We start from the raw sequence: 19,111 nt of genomic DNA, 5'->3' as shown, positions 1-19,111 counted from the left end.
AAGAAATATACCGCGTTCGTGACATCTGATGGGCATTTCGAATTTAATCGTATGCCTTTCGGGCTCGTTAACGCACCAGCAACTTTTCAGTGTATTATGAATAAACTCGCATCCAAAATGAATGCAGGTGAAGTGCTAATCTACGATATTGTTATTCCAAGCAAAACTATATGTGAAGGACTTTTGCGGTTAGAACGTTTCTTAAATCTTCTTAAAGAAGCAGGACTTACACTTCGCGCGGACAAGTGTAAGTTTCTTGCAACGAAAATCGAATATCTCGGGCATATAGTAACCGAAAATGGCATTACACCTGGAACGAATAAGGTAACGGCTATTAAAAACTTTGAACCACCCAAGAACGTATCTGAGGTAAGAAGATTTTTAGGCCTCACAGGCTTCTTTAGAAAATTTGTACGTGACTACTCCATTATTTCGAAACCCTTAATCGTTTTACTAACAAAAGCGAATCAATACTGTTTTACATGGGGACCACGGCAACAGAGCGCTATTAAAACCCTTGTCAGTGTCCTTACGCAAGAACCAGTCTTAGTTCTATATGATTTTAACGCTCAACATGAGGTCCATACCGACGCAAGTAGCGTTGGTTTGGCAGGTGTACTTTTGCAATCAGTAAGTGGAGGTCAATGGCATCAGGTTTGCTATTACAGTCGCCATTGCACTGACACCGAAAGCCGATATCACAGCTACGAGCTTGAGGTTCTCACCGTAGTAGAATCTTTAGAACGTTTCCGTATTTACATCCTGGGAAAACCATTCAGGTTAGTAACAGATTTCTCTGCGATAGCACATGTTAAAGATAATAAAGAAATGAAACCCAAAATTGCCCGATGGTGGCTCAAACTCCTCGAATACGAATTTTCAACCATACACCGTCAAGGCAGTCGATTACAACATGTCGATGCCCTAAGCCGAATGCCGGATCAACCTGCTAGAGAAGTTGAACCTGCTGGTGTAGTTTTCAACGTAACGACCAATATCGACGATTGGCTGCTTACAATGCAGCTGCAAGATGAAAAACTGCGACAATACATAAATATTTTGAAAGGTACGATTACATCACCAGATACAAGTACTATTAAAACAGAATACCAGTTACGTAACCACCGTTTATACAAAAAACAACCCGATGGTTTAAAATTTGTTATACCAAAAGGTGTACGATGGGGGATTGTCCAATTCTGCCATGATCAAGCAGGACATACTGCGTTAGAAAAAACTCTTGACCGAATTAAAGAATCGTTTTGGTTTCCGCAAATGAGAAGGTATGTTAAGAGCTATATTGCAGCTTGTATTCAATGCTTGGGAAAAGTGAAGGTGAACTTCACATCGAATCAATTAAACCTCTACCGTTTCATCGTATCCATTTGGATCACATGTGACCTTTTGTGCGCAGCAAACGCGGAAATTGTTACGTATTAGCAATCTCAGACGCCTTTAGCAAATTCCTCATCGTTAAGGCAGTTCGCGACACAAAACCCATACACGTTATCAAAACCCTAAACGAAATAACTTCGTATTTTGGTCTACCTTCTCAAATAGTTACTGATAGAGGAACGTCGTTTACCTCAAAATTATTCGAAGAATTTTGCATTAATAACAATATTCATCATACGAAAACAGCGGTCCGAACTCCACGAGCAAATGGCCAAATGGAGCGCGCAAACCAAAGCATCCTAAATTATTTGCGAACTTCTACCGAAGATCCAAAGGATTGGGATCTTAAGCTAAGAGATCTCCAGTGGTCGATCAACTCCCGTCGAAACGCAACGACAGGTTTTAGTCCGAATGAACTTGTTTTCGATTTTAAACTGCGTGACGTAGTCACTAACCAATTGATTGCTGCTGTTCATGATGACTTAAGGGGCGAAACGTCCTCATTAACTTCTGCTGAGAAACGAAATGAAGCCATCGAAAATATCTCTAATGAACGCGAAAAGTGGAAACAAAGATTTGACCAACGTCATCAGAAACCAAAAATATACGCCGAAGACGATCTCGTAGTTATTGAAAATGAACCAGTTTCTACGGGTGAATCACGTAAATTTGAGCCTAAATTTCGTGGGCCATAAATCGTACGCAAAGTGTTAAGTAACGATCGCTATTTACTGGAAGACATTCCAGGCGCTCAAATAACTAGTAAGAAATTTTGTTCAGTATATGCTTCCGACAAAATGAAGCCATGGTGCAGAAATAGTCCTGATCTCGAAACCGACGACGAAATCGAGGCGATTTAGGTCAGGAAAGGCCGAGTTGTCACGCCACATAATTACATCCCTGCGTTTTCCATATATCTACAACACTCTACCCTGTTGACGTGGGTATTTGAACGAAGATATACGAACAACAATAGTTGAACACGAGCGGCGCGAGAAAGAACATTACATGAACTTTACAAAAAATATACTCTGTACTAACTTAATCTTATATTTTCAATATTACTTTTCTAATTATAATAATCTCTATATATATATAAATCCGGTGTATTTAAAGTTACTTGGACGTCCTCATGTAAGTAATAACGCTCATAGTAATAGAGCGACGGTAAAATACTCTGTGAACGTATAAATTAAATGCCATCCTGCGTCAATATTCTCCCCCCAAAAAAACACATTTTTAATAAATTTTGTTAACTCATTTTCCGTAACATCCTAACTTAAAATACAAAATAAGGTTTTATAATTTTATTCATAGACAACTCTAACGGGTTGAACACTTTTATTCCTTTTCCTTACAAGTTAGCGGGACGGGACCTACATACATGTTTTAAGGCAGATTAGCTTTCACTGAGAAACTTTTCATGGCAGAAACAAAAAGTATATATTTGTCAAGAGGCGTCACTCGATACTTTTGTTGTTGCCAAAGCAAATTACTCGATGTTTTCTCAAGGTAGTCGTTGGTTTTTTTTATCAGATGTATTTATAAAAACGCCTTCTATACATTTTCGTGGGGTATTTGTGTTTATTTTACTGATTGTATTAAATTAATTAATTAATTCTCTTTCCAAAAATCGTAATTATGCAAAGTCACTTTACCGCATAACTATATAGGATTCAATTAAAAAAAAACTAAACAAAACTTCCTTGAGAATCACATTCTTTGTTCAAAATGTTTGATGTTGGGGAGTTGAATCCAGGACCTTCTTAATGCGATAGATGTACATTAGTTTAGCACTGGTTCGATTTCCTGCAGCGTGGCTATAGCCGCGGCAGCTTCTTTGTAGTACTTAAAATAAAACGGAAACTAAATAAGAATAAGTAATAGTGTTTCTTTAATTCGAAATCAGTCTGTAAGTCCATGAAACGGTGTGTACCTGAATTTTTGTTTCGGCATTATACATACGAGGCATAGAAGTACTTAGCATCAGGAAAATTATCTCGTGAGTTCTAGGAGACCGATTCCTAGTCCAATTAAACTTTCTTTTAAGGAGACAAGTTACCAACTCACTCAAAATGAGAATTCATCTTCGAAATTTCAGATTTTTGAATTAGCTTGCTATTGATCTAGGTGTGTGATAGGAATAAAACCAAAGATCCATCGACTTTTCCCTTTGATTTTACATTCAAATTTTTTCAATTAAAAATAAACCGCACAATACATAAATGTAGTACTCTCCTATTATTTACTTCAACTTTATTCCAACTTTTTCTTTTATGATGTGCAGTAAAATTAAACTCAACCAACGGTGCTATGGCGCCTTCACAAAAATTTTAAGCCCATCAGAAAATAAAGGCATAAATGTCACTGCCTCTGTATATATATGTAATACTGTGCGGACACACAACTATCTTTCGACTCTACTTTTATTATTTTCTCTTCATTTTCCCAAATGCTTGAGACCACGATTACGCTTAAAACACTCTTCATGCACATCATCCCTTTGCGGTTTTTTACGGTACTTACCCAACAAGGCGCTGATCAAGATAATGATGCTGGCAAAGACCACCGCACTCAAGTGGACCAACGTAAATTCCGAACGACTAAATTTTGGCTTTTGCAAAATGGTACGACTTTTTGCCGACAATCTGCTGGTGGCTGCGGCCAACAAAGTTGTTGTTTTATTGCGCGCTGCTAGTAAGAAAAAAAAAAAAACGAAATCAAAAGAGTAAAGAGACAAACAACGAGAAAGTAGTAAAAATTTAGTTAGTATGTTGAATAGCACACAAATACAGTAAAAGTTGAACAAAATATGCAAAAGTCAACATCATTAGCATGAAAGCGAAAGGACATTCGCGGGAGGGAGTAAAAAATCAAAAATGCAGAGGATAGAAAATTTGGAATATTCGCATGGTAAATAAACTTATTCTATTAAGCTTACAGCACATAAAACAGCAAATTGCGAGAGTAGATTCTAATAAAAGGAAATGTAAAACAAATATTTTTGTCAGTGATATCAAATGGACAAATTGCTAACGGCAGATTAAACTTAAATTGTTGCAAGTGTTGGGAAATTGGACTGTATTAGTTTAGGGAATTACTATATAGAAAATCTATTTCGCGCTCATCAGCTAAGCACCAATTGTTAATATTTTTAAGCCTGTAGTTAATCTGAGACTTTAAACATGAGAAAAGTTCTTGGGAAGTTTAGGACGATTACAGTACAAAGTGTAAGAAAAAATCAGGCCGAATGTAGCTTATACAAAATTTTGGGATGTGCTTAAATAAATAACTAAACTTTATTATAGATTTTGAACTGACATTGCAGTAATAAAAAAAAAAAAACTTTAGAATGTTCCATAAATTTATGGGCCAAACTTCGAGAAATCAATATTAATGGGATGCTACCGCACTGCTTTTCAGGCAAAAATCCATGTAATAGAAGTTTGCGGTAAAGAATGTCAATGAATACTTAGTATCCTCATTATGTCAGACAGCCAGGCTGCCTTTCGTGGCATGCAGTCTTACACAATTACTTCTAACCTTGTTGATGAATGCATAGAAGTCCCATATGATCTGGGAGACGAAAACAAGGTTTAGTTAGGATGTGTTCCTCGGCATCAGAGACTTGAAAGTAACGAACATGCAGACTACCTAGCCCAGCAGCATGCTGTAGCTGCATTCTATAGTCCAGCGCCCTTCTGTGGACTCACAAAGACACACACAAGGGAAACTATAAGTAACTGGGAAACCAAGTAGGTCAGACCACACTGTATTGAATGTCAAGTGCAAAGAAAGGCCAAATTGTTTATACTCCCAACATCGCGAGTATCAACCAAACTCATAAATCTGAGCAGGGAGGATCTACGAACTCTCACTTAAATCACAAATTTGTCGCCTTGGTGAGCTGGAAGATAGATGAAACGCCGGTTCACATTTTCCGGAAATGGAGAGACTTTCCTATGTAGGTGGCGTGATTCTTAATCACTTCGTGATATGAAGTAAAAAGCTTTAAGGGGTACTTATATACATGAAAAAAAATACATTAATAGGCTGAAATTTCAAGCACAATTGATCTAAATAAAGGTCGAGGCCTAATAATAATAATACTAATATTGTTCAACTTATAAAAATATGCATGTGTTTAGAAAGTTCGTACGAAATTGAAAACTAAAGACAATTATGAGCTCCACAGAAGATCAATTTATCCTCCACGGATGACAGTGGGCATATCAGCTAAACTGTTTGGCTTTTATTCGCAATATTGTTTTCATATTACCGAAAATCCCATAGAATCATTGCTAAATTTACTCCTTTATACACCTTTCAGCTCAAAGTATTATAGTTGGCAACATTCCTTAAAAGATTTGTGACAGATATTCTCTAGTAAATCTGTTTACCAAATAGGTAATGTCTTTCAATTGACAAAGGTGGCAAGGAGGAAACCCCGTCATTTCTAGAGGTTTTATAATTTTTGGTTTGCTGTTCCCCGTGCTCTAAATTCGGATAGTGGAAAACATTTTCCTTCGTGGGGGATTGGGATATCTCGTTCGACACAACTTTTGATACTTAGCACTAAGGATAAACGTTTCATTCCCACGACAAATCCAACATTACTTTTGCCACTTTTGCCTTTCATTTTCCTGAGGATGTAGCTTTAATATCATGATTAATTGGAGCTTAACGGCTTGGCCGAGTTTCGGATTTGCGTAACAGGTCACGCCCTGATTCGCGATAACTTATGGTGGTAAGGTTAGGTTAGAGTGACGGTACGACCACCAGTGCACTTAGGCCCAAAAAGGTCCCATTGTAATACCCCGTGGAAGTCTCCCATACTCAAACCAACAGGTTGATTCAGCAAATGTCAGGAATTTCTTAGGTACCAACTTAGCCACATCACAAAGATCGTCAAAGAAGGGAGATTTCTTCCTCTTGCGCCAAAGCGCAGGACAATCGCACAGAAAATGCTTGACTGTTTCTATCTCCTCTTCGTCTTTGCGGCTGCTGCGGTAATCATTTTAGAGAGCACCCAGGCGTTGTGCATGCTTCCCGATTGCTAAGTAGCCGGTTATAGGTCCACCCACCCGAGATAGGTCCCCCCTTCTGAGAAGAAGGATACTTCTTTTGCGTCTCACGTCCCACTCAGGTCACAGGTGTGGCAGCAGGATGCGAGATTGCTCCATCTCACACGCGCTTCCCTAAAGAAAATCCATTTCAAAGTGAGCTTACAGGTGCCCCCTCTAGCAAGTTCGTTAGCCATCTCATTGCCCGGTATATCAGAGTATTCAGGCACCCACACTAGTCTGTGGGAAGTTTGCTCAGAAATCTCGTTAAGAGATTTGTGGCACTTCTCTGCTGTCCTGAACTTACATGTGACTGATCCAAGCGCTTTAAGTGCAGTCTGACTGTCAGAGTAAATACAAATTTGATTATAGCCGTGAACAGCAAATTGAACGAGTAGTATTTATTTATTTTTTACTCAGTCCAAATTAGTACTTGTTTTTCTTAGCTGAAATTGTTTTCGCTTCTAACGCTAGAATAGATAGAGGAAGTCCGTGACGTGGCTGTGAAGGCACGATTGCGCCGGCTCTTTCCAGGGTAATAGCACGTACTTTCTTATTCACCACAAGAATCTGTTTTTTGATTCTCTTGTGTTATCTAGAAAAGTCAAGACTTGATATGCGTCTGTTAAGTATAATGGTATCAACATCATGGGAGTATGTCAGACATTGTACAACCTTGTAATATGATGTACCATCACGGCTTGGATCTGCTGCTAGAATAATCATCTCCAACATAATTCAAAGAAGTTGCAAGGCAGTAAGACGCCTCGTTTGAAGTCTCTCTTTTCCGGTCCTAACGAAGCTAATGGTAATATTCAAAGTCAATTGACAAAGCTCTATTAGCTTTGCAGGAAGCTTTAATACAGGCATGATAACTAAAAGTTTTTTCAAAAAGATGGTTCGTGTTATTTTGAATATTTTTGAATATTTTTTTCCACTCAAACTTATTTTTATTTTGAATTTCCTGTGAATTAAATGACAACTTTGCAAACTTTTCATTCCATTAATCCATTTTATATGTTTTCCCCACTTTTTCAAGCAAATTCAAATAATTTTTGCTCACAGTTTGGCATCATTCCATTACGCTACGAATTCAACGCGCATTTGCACTTATCAAACAAGTTACCACAGTTCGTAATTGCATGTGCGACCTAAATACACGAACTCTAGCAAACAAACTAATATTTGCAAAATCGTAACTTTAATGTGCTTTACGCCGTACGTGAAAACATTGAACCATAGCAAAATAAAATAATAAGGAGTAAGGAGTATGTGTAAATTAAAAAAAAAAAAAAAACATGTGCATGTGTAGGTAAATCAAAATTGCATTTGGTGCATGCAAACTCGTACTTATACAGTGCAAACTCACCAATTTGCTCAACATTCGCCAAAAAGCCACCAGTGCAGGCGGCTATTACACCGCCCCCGACCGCTGCTCCATCATCATCAACTTTTGTGCTGTTTTTGCTGTGGGTGGATGTTGCCACATCAATCGCTTCGCCTGCATAGAATTCCAACAACAATTGGGCACCACTCGATTCTATTTGTGTTGGCATATTTAAATTACTTCCGCCGTTCAATTCAATGAGCAGCGTAGACGAGAGCGACGGACCGTCACGTACTTTGATGTACTGCGCCGGACAGGGTAATCGTAAAAAGTTCAAACTCAGCGCTATATTTTGATCGCCGTCCACCTGTAACGAATGAAAACTTCAAGTTAGTAAAACAAAAAAATTGCGAATGCAATAAAAAAACACAAAGGTCACATTGCATAGTATCTGAGATCCTTCATACTCGGATCTAAACAGTAAAATATATTGCTTGGATGCAACTTAAATAATAAATAAATTGAGGCCGCGGCAAACTCCGAAGAGATTTTAGGCCAAGCTTCTCTTTCAATTTTCGTCGTCTATGTATATTTCTGTCAATATATATTTCTATATTCCACTTATCGATATAAATGGAACTTATTGCGAACTAATTGCTTTTAATACTAAACCTTTATTTTTTGAAATTTAAAGTTTTTGTTTTCCGATTTCGCTAAATGCAAAATACTCTACTCATTTAATGAACTTGTTCTAATCGATGAACACCCGGAAATTAGGGGGGTGGAGATGTCTATGTATTAAATTAAGCGAGGTGCCGTTCAAGCAGCAGAAATATCTGGTAGCTCCACTCTAGAAGCACCTGTGCATTGGACCAAACCAATCCCTTAAATGAGATTAAGCCGCAAAAACAGTATGTGGCACTAACATAGAGACAGACGAAAAATCCTTAAAAACTAACTCAAGTAAGAAGTACAACAACAAAAGTTTTGAGACCATCATGAATTTAAAGCAATGAATTTTAAGGGGAGCAAAATATTCAGTAATGAAACTAACTTTTGTAGAAATAAGCCAAACGGGATATATCTCCGCATAAGAAAAGAAATATAGAAAGAAAAAAAGGGAGACAGAATGAAAGAAAAATAAAAGGGTGAAATACAAAAAGAAAAGACGAGAAAGGAAATACGTACATGAAGGTAAAGTAAGACGGGAGCAAGATAAAAATAAAAGGGTGAAATACAAAAAGAAAAGACGAGAAAGGAAATACGTACATAAAGGTAAAGTAAGACGGGAGCAAGATAAAAATGGAGAGTAAAAGTAGGAGTAGAATATTGAAATTTTTCGACCACCCACTATAGTTGCGGAGATAGATCCATTTCGAAAAGAAAAACAAGAGTTATCATGAAAATTATTGTTATAGGCAGAGCAGCTCATACACTTTTGTTTTTGTTTTGCCCTGAAGAATAGACACAGATACAAGTTCTCACTTTGAATAAAAAAAATGTTCATAGCACTACCATATCCCCTCACATATAAATTCGATTCATATGAAAGTGCCTGAATTTCATATGGAAGTGAAAAGGAAAGCCACTTCCATATGAAGCCAACACACTTCGGTATGATATTCTAAATTACACTAACAAATTGACAAAAAAATAAATTTTTCAAAAATATTGCAGCACGGAGAAAAATTTTAATTCAAAATTTATTCATTAAGGGGGCCATCAAAATTCTTTAAACATTTAAAATGGATATATAATTTTGTATATGTATTGTGATTTGCACTTCAATAAAAAAATATGAACAGCCCTGGTTATAGGCCTTGAGTTCGAATAAAATAAATATATTTTAAGCAAGATTCTTTTTTTTTGTCAGGTAATTCTAAAACCTCCGAGCCCTAATCCTGTAATATCATCACTGATCGAGAAGAACTTTCCCCAAAAGGATAAACATGAATTTGCCAAAGGTTATGCCAAAAAAGATAATAATTTATCGATCAAAGTACTAAGTGCAGTTACAGCCGCACAAATGGAATTAATCCGGATCACCATTGCTAAGCTACTAGGATTTAAATGAAGGTCTATAATCAAGGATAAAAGCTCTGTTTCGATGGAAAAGTCACTTCTCGACGGCTGAGAAAACACTTTTTTTTACCACGGACCTTCGACAGGTACGCCTACCAAAGAATATTCGTCTCCCTTTAACCCACTGGTTGATCAGTCATCTCATAAACGTCAAAGGCCGCTATGCAAGAGCTTATTTCCTAGTAGTTTCGTTGGTTATAACTAAGACATATTCTCTATGGAGCTCTGAAATTTTGATGCATCGAAATTAAGTCATGAAAAAATAACAGAACGTTCGCGATCTACGTTTCTTTACAAAAAAGAAATAACGGATTTATCTTTATTTACGAAAGATGAAACTATGTTGTCTTTTTCAAAACGGTCCTTTAAATGAAATACATTTTCACATGTTTTTGATCATTTACATTTCATTTCACAAATATTACTTTTAAAAGCTTATTATGATGAAAACTATTCTTCAATTATATAAACTTATTTCAGGAAGAGAGCTCATTTCATTTTTATTGAGCAGTTTACTTATATCTATTTATGTACAAGTTCCGCAATATTACAAACTATACAAAAAAAGTTTAAATATAAAATCTTACAACTTAAAGGTATGTACATATAGATATAAGAAAAGGTAAGAAATTTTATATGTTATACTTAACATAGTGTCAAATGTCATCTTTATTGAATATAATTAACGTGAATATAATTAACGTTAATTTGACGTTCTTAACGTTAATAAACGAAACGAAATGACTTCGTTTCGTTTATTAGCGTTGATTATCGTAACGAAATGATATCGTTTCGTTCGTTAAGCATGCCTGGAATATACAGTGGGGTGGGCTGTTTAATATTGAAGTTAAAAATTAATTATGTGTTGAAAATAGCTATAAATAATATTTATGTAACAAACGCATTTAACCCTCCGATTAGCGGTGAATAAATTCAGAATTGTGAAGGACCTCTCCGAGCCGTTCGAAACTAAACGAGGTTTCAGACAGGGTGACCCCCTATCGTGCGATTTCTTTAATTTGATGCTGGAGAAAATTATACTAGCTGCAGAACTTAACCGCACTGGAACAATATACTATAAAAGCGTGCAATTACTGGCATATGCTGATGACATTGATATCATCGGCCTAAACACCCGCGCTGTTAGTTCTGCTTACTCCAAGCTGGAAAAAGAAGCGGTAAAGATGGGTTTGATGGTGAATGAGGACAAAACGAAGTACCTGCTGTCATCGAGCAAAGAGTCAGCGCATATGCGCCTTGGCAACCACGCTACTGTTGGTAGCCATAATTTCGAAATAGTAAAAGACTTCGTTTATTTGGGAACCAGCATCAACACTAGCAACAACATCAGCACTGAAATCCAGCGAAGAATCAATCTTGCCAATAAATGCTACTTTGGACTAGGTAGGCAATTGAAAAGTAAAGTCCTCTCTCGGCGAACGAAAATCATACTCTACAAGTAAGTCACTTATCGTACCCGTCCTGCTATATGGGGCAGAAGCATGGACCATGACATCAGCAGATGAAGCGGCTTTGGGAGTGTTCGAGAGAAAAGTTCTTCGAAAGATTTATGGACCTCTACGCGTTGGCGATGGCGAGTACCGAAGAAGATTTAATGATGAGATGTACGAGCTATACGCAGACATCAACATAGTCCAGCGAATTAAAACGCAGCGGCTGCGCTGGCTAGGCCATGTTATGCGAATGAAAGATGATGCTCCGGCCAAGAAAGTGTTTCTATCGGAACCCGCCTATGGAAGCAGAGGTAGAGGGCGGCCCCCACTCCGTTGGAAGGACCAGGTGGAAAACGATTTAAACTCCCTTGGTGTGACCAATTGGCGCCGGTTGGCGGAGCGAAGGAGCGACTGGCGCGCCTTGTTGGACGGCCATAACCGTTTAGACGGTTAAGCGCCAATTAAGTAAAGTAAGTAAGTAAGTAAATTCAACACATCTTAGCGTTGTCGTTTGGCCAGACGAAATTTTACACTTTGAACTTTATCCACAAATATTTTTGAATTTTTATTTAAATTTTGAAGAAAACTCGTCGCACACTGTGATAAGTTTGAATTTTTAGTGATAAATTTTGAAATGAATTCGATCTATGAGGTTTTATAGGCTATGTTTGTCTAGCCAGACGAGAGCTCTAAAATGTGACACAATCAACTTTGGTACAAAAAAATAGATAAAATAAAAAGAAAAAAATATCGATTTAGGAATTATTATAAACACCGCTTCTAAGCTTAAAAAGTCACTAAAGCTTTTCATGATCGGGTGGGTAGTAGTAAAGTTATTCACGAAAATAAAGCCTTCTCGTCTGGCCAGACGCCACAATCTATCGGAGGGTTAATAGAACTTTCGTAAAGATAAAGGTAATCCAGAGGAAAGCAATGAATATAAGATAAAATTAGTTAATTAAAACCAGTTTATGAATTGGTCCGCAGCAAAACTTCGATTTCGTTAGGCGAAAGGCCCAAAAGGAAGGATTTAACTTGTTTCATGAATTGTTGTAAATTTTGTAAGGCACGAATTTCGACAGGTAAAGCATTAAAAAGTTTTCTAGATACTATCGTATAAAACTTGCTAGAGTGTGTGGTTCGCGAGGAAGTTACAACTACTGCAGGATGTGAGTTTGTCCTTAGATCTCATACTATGTAGGTATCCCCACCTTATGAAAAAAACTTTAAAACTTTAAAATAATAAAGATCTCTTACTGGAAGGTTCGCTAGACTTCTAAAGAGCTCTCTTGAGGGACGAAACCGATTAACATTAAATAATTTTCTAATAACACATTTTTGCAAAACAAATATAGGTTGAATTTTGTTAAGGGTAGCGCCTCCCCAGCAGCTGATTCCATACATTCATTTAGAATTAAAGAAAGCATAATAGACGGCTTTAAGATTAGAGCTAGAACAGCAACTTCTTAGATGATAAAAACGGCGTAAAGGATATTGGAGATATCGTTTAGATGGAATATGTGACAGCCCCAATTCATATTCTGGTCGACAGTTACTCCTAGGTATTGGAAGTTCTCAACAGTGCCAATCATGAAACGATTGCTACTACAAGTAGCAAGCCGATCAAACGTACCGGACAGGAACTTCTTGCACAAGTGCTCGTGAAGTGCAAAGCGTTCACAAATCGCGGAGTGATAAACATTATTTACATCTGCAGTCTTTCTTGCATTCAAACTAAAAAACATAAGCTTGGTTTTATTGCTGACCACGAGCTTGTGTTTAGCAAACCAGGATCTTAAAAGATGTACATCGTGGTTTATGTTGGCTACCAGATCAAAAGTATTCTACGAGCCATAGGCTAGAGCAAGATCATCTGCAAATGCAGTGACCTTTCCCACGAAGGGCATATCGAAAATTGAATTAACATATATTAGAAATAAAATTGGACCCAGAACAGAACCCTGTGAAACACCAATTTTAATTGGATTATAATTGCTTAGAACACCGGTTGTTCTTACTCGAAACCCGGCATAATATAATTTATTAAGTAAGATAGAATGATCCACTGTGTCAAATGCTTTGGTGATGTCCACATATAGACTCGCGCAATTCTTTTTTTGTTCAGTTCCCTATAGATGAAGGAACAGTATTCTAATAAAGCATCCTTGGTTGACTAAAATCAACTGGGCAGGACTAAAAAAGGACTTGCTTTCCAAAAATAGCAAAGGACGTTTTATTAATGTCCGCATGGGCTGGGAATTTTACAGCTTTTATTCAATTTCGGGACTTAAACATTTTTGGCAGCTGGCTTTTTTTTACCACACTAGCTAAGCCATCTTAATAAAATTTCTATAATTTTTATGGGATTTGCTCGTGATAGGTAGGTACACATTAGAATGCCTCTCTTTCCTTAAAAATGGTTATGGTTATGGTTTTTTATACCTTTTATGAAAATGAAATGGTATATTAATTTTATAACGAAACTCAAAATTGTAAGTCTTTAAAGGAAAAGAGATAGACCCACCTATTAGTATACCGAGATGAGCAGGGTGACGATCTGAGTAGATTTAGCCATGTCCGTCCACCCGCCTGTCTGTTTGAATGCAAACTCTTCCCTAATTTTTTGAGATAAATTGATGAAATTTGGTCAGCGGGTATATTTTGTCTTCTATAAGGCATTTGTCGGAACCAACCGAATCGGACTTCTATATCATATATCTGGGACTACTATATCATATATATGTATATCAATATTAGCTAGCAGCTTGGAATTTCACAATGTGGGTATATATAAGGCATACATCGTTGTCTGAAAAAATAGTCAAGATAGGTCGTCTATATGGCGCATATCCCATACAACCGATTGTTCAAATATAAAGATTTTCGTAATTTCTGCCAAATTTTAACAGATAGAAGCTTAAAACCAAATGCTGCAAACACACATTGTTGTCTGAAAAAATTTTAGAGATCGATTGTATATATCACATAAAAACTATGGTTCAAATATGAGATTCGTGGTCATTGTTATCTCACGAAGACAACAAGAAATGTGAAACTTTGAGTGAGGGTCACCGATCCGTTATTTATTTGATATTTATCGCAAATGTCAATTACGTACGTCTGTTCTATATATATTACACATCTTAGACGACAGTTGTTTCTTTCGACTTTCGAGGGAAACATTTTTTTTATGTATGATAGCTGGATTTTTGGGAAAAACAATTTAAATAAGTTATTTATTTACTTTTCTTTTTAAATCACTTTGGTTCAAGATAATGGCTTTTAACACTGAATATATATTTTATTTTCGTATGCTAGATTTCCGCTTTTAAGATATTACCAGAGTATTTATTCCTCATCCCTTCTATGTTTTAAATTTTTGGGGTATGAAAAACTGAACACATATACGTGAGTCAAACTTTTCTTCGGAATATTTGTAAAGGGGTCAAATGACATACCAGCTTGTAGAAATCAGGAAAATTGAAAATATTTTAGATGAGGTACTCTAGTATTCGTAAGGCTTATAGTTAGTAGCTTAGTGTAAGCCTAAGCAAAAATGTGGTTTGTTTGAATGTTTTGGCTCTATACATATAAGAGCATGTACATGTGGGCAAAGGGTTTTATGTGCCTACTTTATTACACCGCGTAACACACAATCTGACCTACGAACCAAATATTCTTTTTCGGAAAGGGAACAAAAAATAATAATATACGTGTATCGGCGATTTTCATGTACACGTCAGAATTTTTTTTTTATGTATAAAGTATAAAGCTCGTAGTGTCCGTCTGTCCGCTTGTGTGAAAGACTTTGGATCGATTTTTAATCCTTTTTCCGTTATCAAATCGAGCTGAATTTTTGCAGGCAGACTCCTGGATATATCTATATCACGTCAAATTAAAAAAAATATAGATTTTCATCAATTCTCAGATTTTCCTGAATTTTTTTTTACATTTTTTTTCGCACAACTTGAAGGGACTCTAAATTTGTAAACTACTAAAGCTTTCCGAAAAAAAAAAATGTTTTTCGACCTATCCTACTCCATATATTTGTAGTTTATCAATAGTAACTTTCTAACACTAAACTGTTTATGGCGGACAGACGAACACTACGAGCTTTATACTTTATACATAAAAAAAATCTGACGTGTACATGAAAATCGCCGATACACGTGTATTTTTATTTTTTCTCCCCTTTACGAAAAAGTATATTTGGGTCATAGGACAGAACTAAAGCTCATTTTTGTAGCACAGTGTTATATTTTGTTGTTGTTTACTTTTTATACTTATAGCTATATATTTTGTTATTAATTTGAAGGGGTTTTATTCTACTTCTTACTTACTTACTTAATTGGCGCTTAACCGTCTAAACGGTTATGGCCGTCCAACAAGACGCGCCAGTAGCTCCTTTGCTCCGCCAACCGGCCCAATTGGTCACACCAAGGGAGTTTAAATCATTTTCCACCTGGTCCTTACAACGGAGTGGGGGCCACCCTCTACCTCTGTTTCCATAGGCGTGTTCCGATAGAAACACTTTCTTGGCCGGAGCATCATCTTTCATTCGCATAACATTGCCTAGTCAGCCCAGCCGCTGCGTTTTAATTGGCTTAATTCTACTTCACTTCATTAAAATTATATATGGCTGTATGAAATTTGCATGCAAATTCTGCCGACCAACAAAATAAAACAGCAGGAACTCATCTACTGTCAAAAATTATCTATTATTGCATACAACAAACATTTCGTGGAAAAGGATTTGGAATATTTGCAAAGGTTCGTATTATAGGTATTGGGGTTATACAAATTTATTTTCCAATGAATTTTGAAATTGGAAGCTCCATTTTGTGCATTTAAAAGTTTTTCTAGTTTTACTTCAAATACGCAATTGAAAGGTCGAGGGATTAATATGAGTTATGTGGAATCGGTAGCTGCTAAATATTGTTTCATATCAGTGGGTCTAGCAATATGCACTCAAATATTTAGTTGAAGAATTGATTCAATAAAATGACTATGATATACATGGGACATATGGAAAAGCTTTGCCCACAGATTGCTCAGGTAATGAAGGTCACTTAATCTCTGCGTCGCAGACACTTTTCTTATATCACAGAACTTCGTGAAGGCTATAGTATGTCTATGTGAATTTTACATATTTCAGATCTTCTATGCAGTTTAATATTCAATTGCTGAGAAGCTGTTTTGACAGCCTTAAAAAATTTTGTACTGGTTTTCAATAGATTTCGTTGTACTTCTCAATGTACTGTAGTGTTGCGTCTACAAAATATCTGGAACACGGACTTTGGTAATCCATATAGACTTTCTTAAGGGTCTACTCCAGTTAAGATACAGTGTTGTGTTCTAAATGGCTGAAACTTCTTCTTGATAGATGTTGTAGTAAAGCTCCATAGCTAAGTTTCTTTTATGAAACTTATGAATACGTTGTAGCTTATGTAGATATGTTGTCGGGCTTGAAAACCTTGTAATGAATTTGTTAATTTTTTATTTTTTGGACGAGGCAATACATGTGTACACATATGGTTCCAAAGTAGTGTAAGGAGTAAGGTCTGCGGTATACTGTGCTGATCCGGAAATAAGCAGATCCTACAGGCTGCCGGATTACTGTAGTATTTTCCAAGCGGAAATATTAGCCGTAACCAAAGCAGTAGAAACCCTGGAAGAGAATAGCTTAATCTACAACCGTATTAACTTTTATATTGACAGTCAAGCGGCAATTAAGGCAATAATCTCGCATAGCACAGCATCTAAATGCGTGTTAGAGTGTAAGCAGTCTCTGGAGAGAATCCGGACAGGAAGAAACATACATCTATATTGGGTCCCAGGGCATATGGGAATAGGTGGGAATGAAAAAGCGGATGAACTAGCCAAAAAGGGTGCATCCCTCGAAGCTTGCTCCGTAGACGTCCCAATTAGACTAGGCAAGATTAAGCGAAGGCGAGAGGTGCACATGATCGACCAAGCGGGATAGGCGTAGGTTCAAGCGCGGGGCTCTAAAGTGTCGAAAATTATGTGTAGGTCCTACAACCTTAGACTAAAAAGTTGCTTCTATCATTAAAAAGAGAGGACTGTAGGCTCATGATGGGTATTCTGACTGGACACTACCTTCTCGCGTCACATGCAGATGTAGGAAGTGTGGGTTAGAGGAGGAAACGATCGAGCACGTTCATTGCTCGTGCCCTGCACTTGCCAGGCTAAGACTGCAGCTATTAGGAGTGACACAGCTGTCAGATCTAGAAGCAGCAAGTGGCTTAAATCCTAGGAACTTCTAATATTTGCCAAGAGGACGGAGTTATTTTATAACATAGGTCCTGGTTTTTGATTGGGTTTTTTCATTTTGGTCGTTAAAACAAATTTCTGGTAACACTACGGCCTCAATCAGTCTATGTGAGGTCCTCATGGACCGTCCAGTTAAACCTAACCTAACATTTTATTTTTATAAAGTATGACTAAAGAAAAACATCACGGCAAATAATACACTGCTAGTTACATACAGATAATCTTTATCTTTAAAATGGTACCCCACTTATCGTGTTCGGTTCCAAGTGAGAGCAGAAAGGGGCTGCAGTACTCAGAAATATAAAATAAGGATTATATATATGATATTTTTTGGAAATCTGACTGGCAGGCAGAAAACAGGACAAGCACATAAAAAAATAAAGTTCGAATGAAAAGGATTTGTTAGTTAAATAGTTATTAAACGGTGTTTATTTACTTTCTTCGGGTAAGGAAGACAAGCAGTTTTTTCGATTTTTTATATTTTTTAATTAAACTGTGTTTGAATACCGCGAGCGCAGCAGAAACAGCACCTAAGATATGCTATTACTGTTATGCGGAAATTAAAATTATTTTGTATGATATTAACATGAAAAGTTTACGGAATATCTGATCGTTTACACACAACCGGCTGTGATATTTATTAACACTTTCACCCATATGGGACATATATGTCCCCGTTAAATTTTCCTAATATGCAGCAAAACTTGAAAACCAAATCTCTTCTTCAGTTTACTTAAATTTGATTATACCTTCGAAAGTTTTAACGTTATATGCATAAATACTAGTCGACAAAAAGTTCAAATAGTTTTAGCGCGTCGTTAGTTTTTAAAACAGTTTAATTCCAACTAAACACCATATCTGGTTAATTTTTAATTACGGGTTATTACAGTTATTTCTTCATTAAATAATTTTGGATTTTTTTCGTAAACGTGATGATAACTATTTCGTTGCCGAAATGTCCTTAAATTTGCAGCAGAGAATTTTCGATGAGGGAGATAGAAATTCTGGAAGTCTTGATGGCTGATACCACCGACACCGAGGATATTTTGCTTTTTGATAAAACAAAAATAAATGTAAGGGCGATAACTTCCGAAGGAATTTTAGGCCAAGTTTCTCTTCCAATTTGCGTCGTGCTCCTCCGGGATCTTCGTAGCACGCTACCCTCACACCACGGCGGTCGCCGACAAAAAGGACCAAACATTTTTAGCGAAAGATAAAAATTCTGACGCACCTACTGTTTAAATTGAACCTTGGTCAACCTCTCTTCAGCCAGGTGTAATGCAAAACCAGCCAGTCAATATTTCTGTCCCATTTTTATACGCATATTTACCGCATAATTTTTTGGAGGGAAAAGGCTACGATTTGGGTAAGGTTCTTATTGTTGATAACAACTGCACTCCGGATGAGGGATTGACACCTATACAAATTTTCGATAAGGTTTCTGACTTTGAAAACATAATTGATAAGGTTATAATTATTGAATCAATACATTATGCTAA

General features: G+C 36.7%; 1 protein-coding gene across 14 annotated transcripts in view; it reads right to left on the bottom strand.

Moving 5' to 3' along the window:
* Positions 1-19,111, bottom strand: part of gogo (golden goal) — a 595,526-nt gene that overhangs the window by 17,923 nt on the left and 558,492 nt on the right. For 13 of the 14 annotated variants that reach the window (XM_067791434.1, XM_067791433.1, XM_067791431.1 and 10 more), the window contains 2 exons: positions 7,828-8,152; positions 3,922-4,089 (listed from right to left, as the gene is read on the bottom strand). In XM_067791434.1, the coding sequence (XP_067647535.1) occupies positions 3,922-4,089; positions 7,828-8,152 (493 nt within the window). The remainder of the gene's footprint in view (positions 1-3,921; positions 4,090-7,827; positions 8,153-19,111) is intronic. The other variant, XM_067791441.1, reaches the window with a different exon arrangement.

This window comes from Eurosta solidaginis, chromosome 5 (genome assembly GCF_040869045.1).
Source record: "Eurosta solidaginis isolate ZX-2024a chromosome 5, ASM4086904v1, whole genome shotgun sequence".
In the NCBI taxonomy this organism is placed as follows: domain Eukaryota; kingdom Metazoa; phylum Arthropoda; class Insecta; order Diptera; family Tephritidae; genus Eurosta; species Eurosta solidaginis.
Note: the sequence above shows the minus strand (reverse complement) of the source record. Positions and strands in the feature narration are given on the sequence as shown.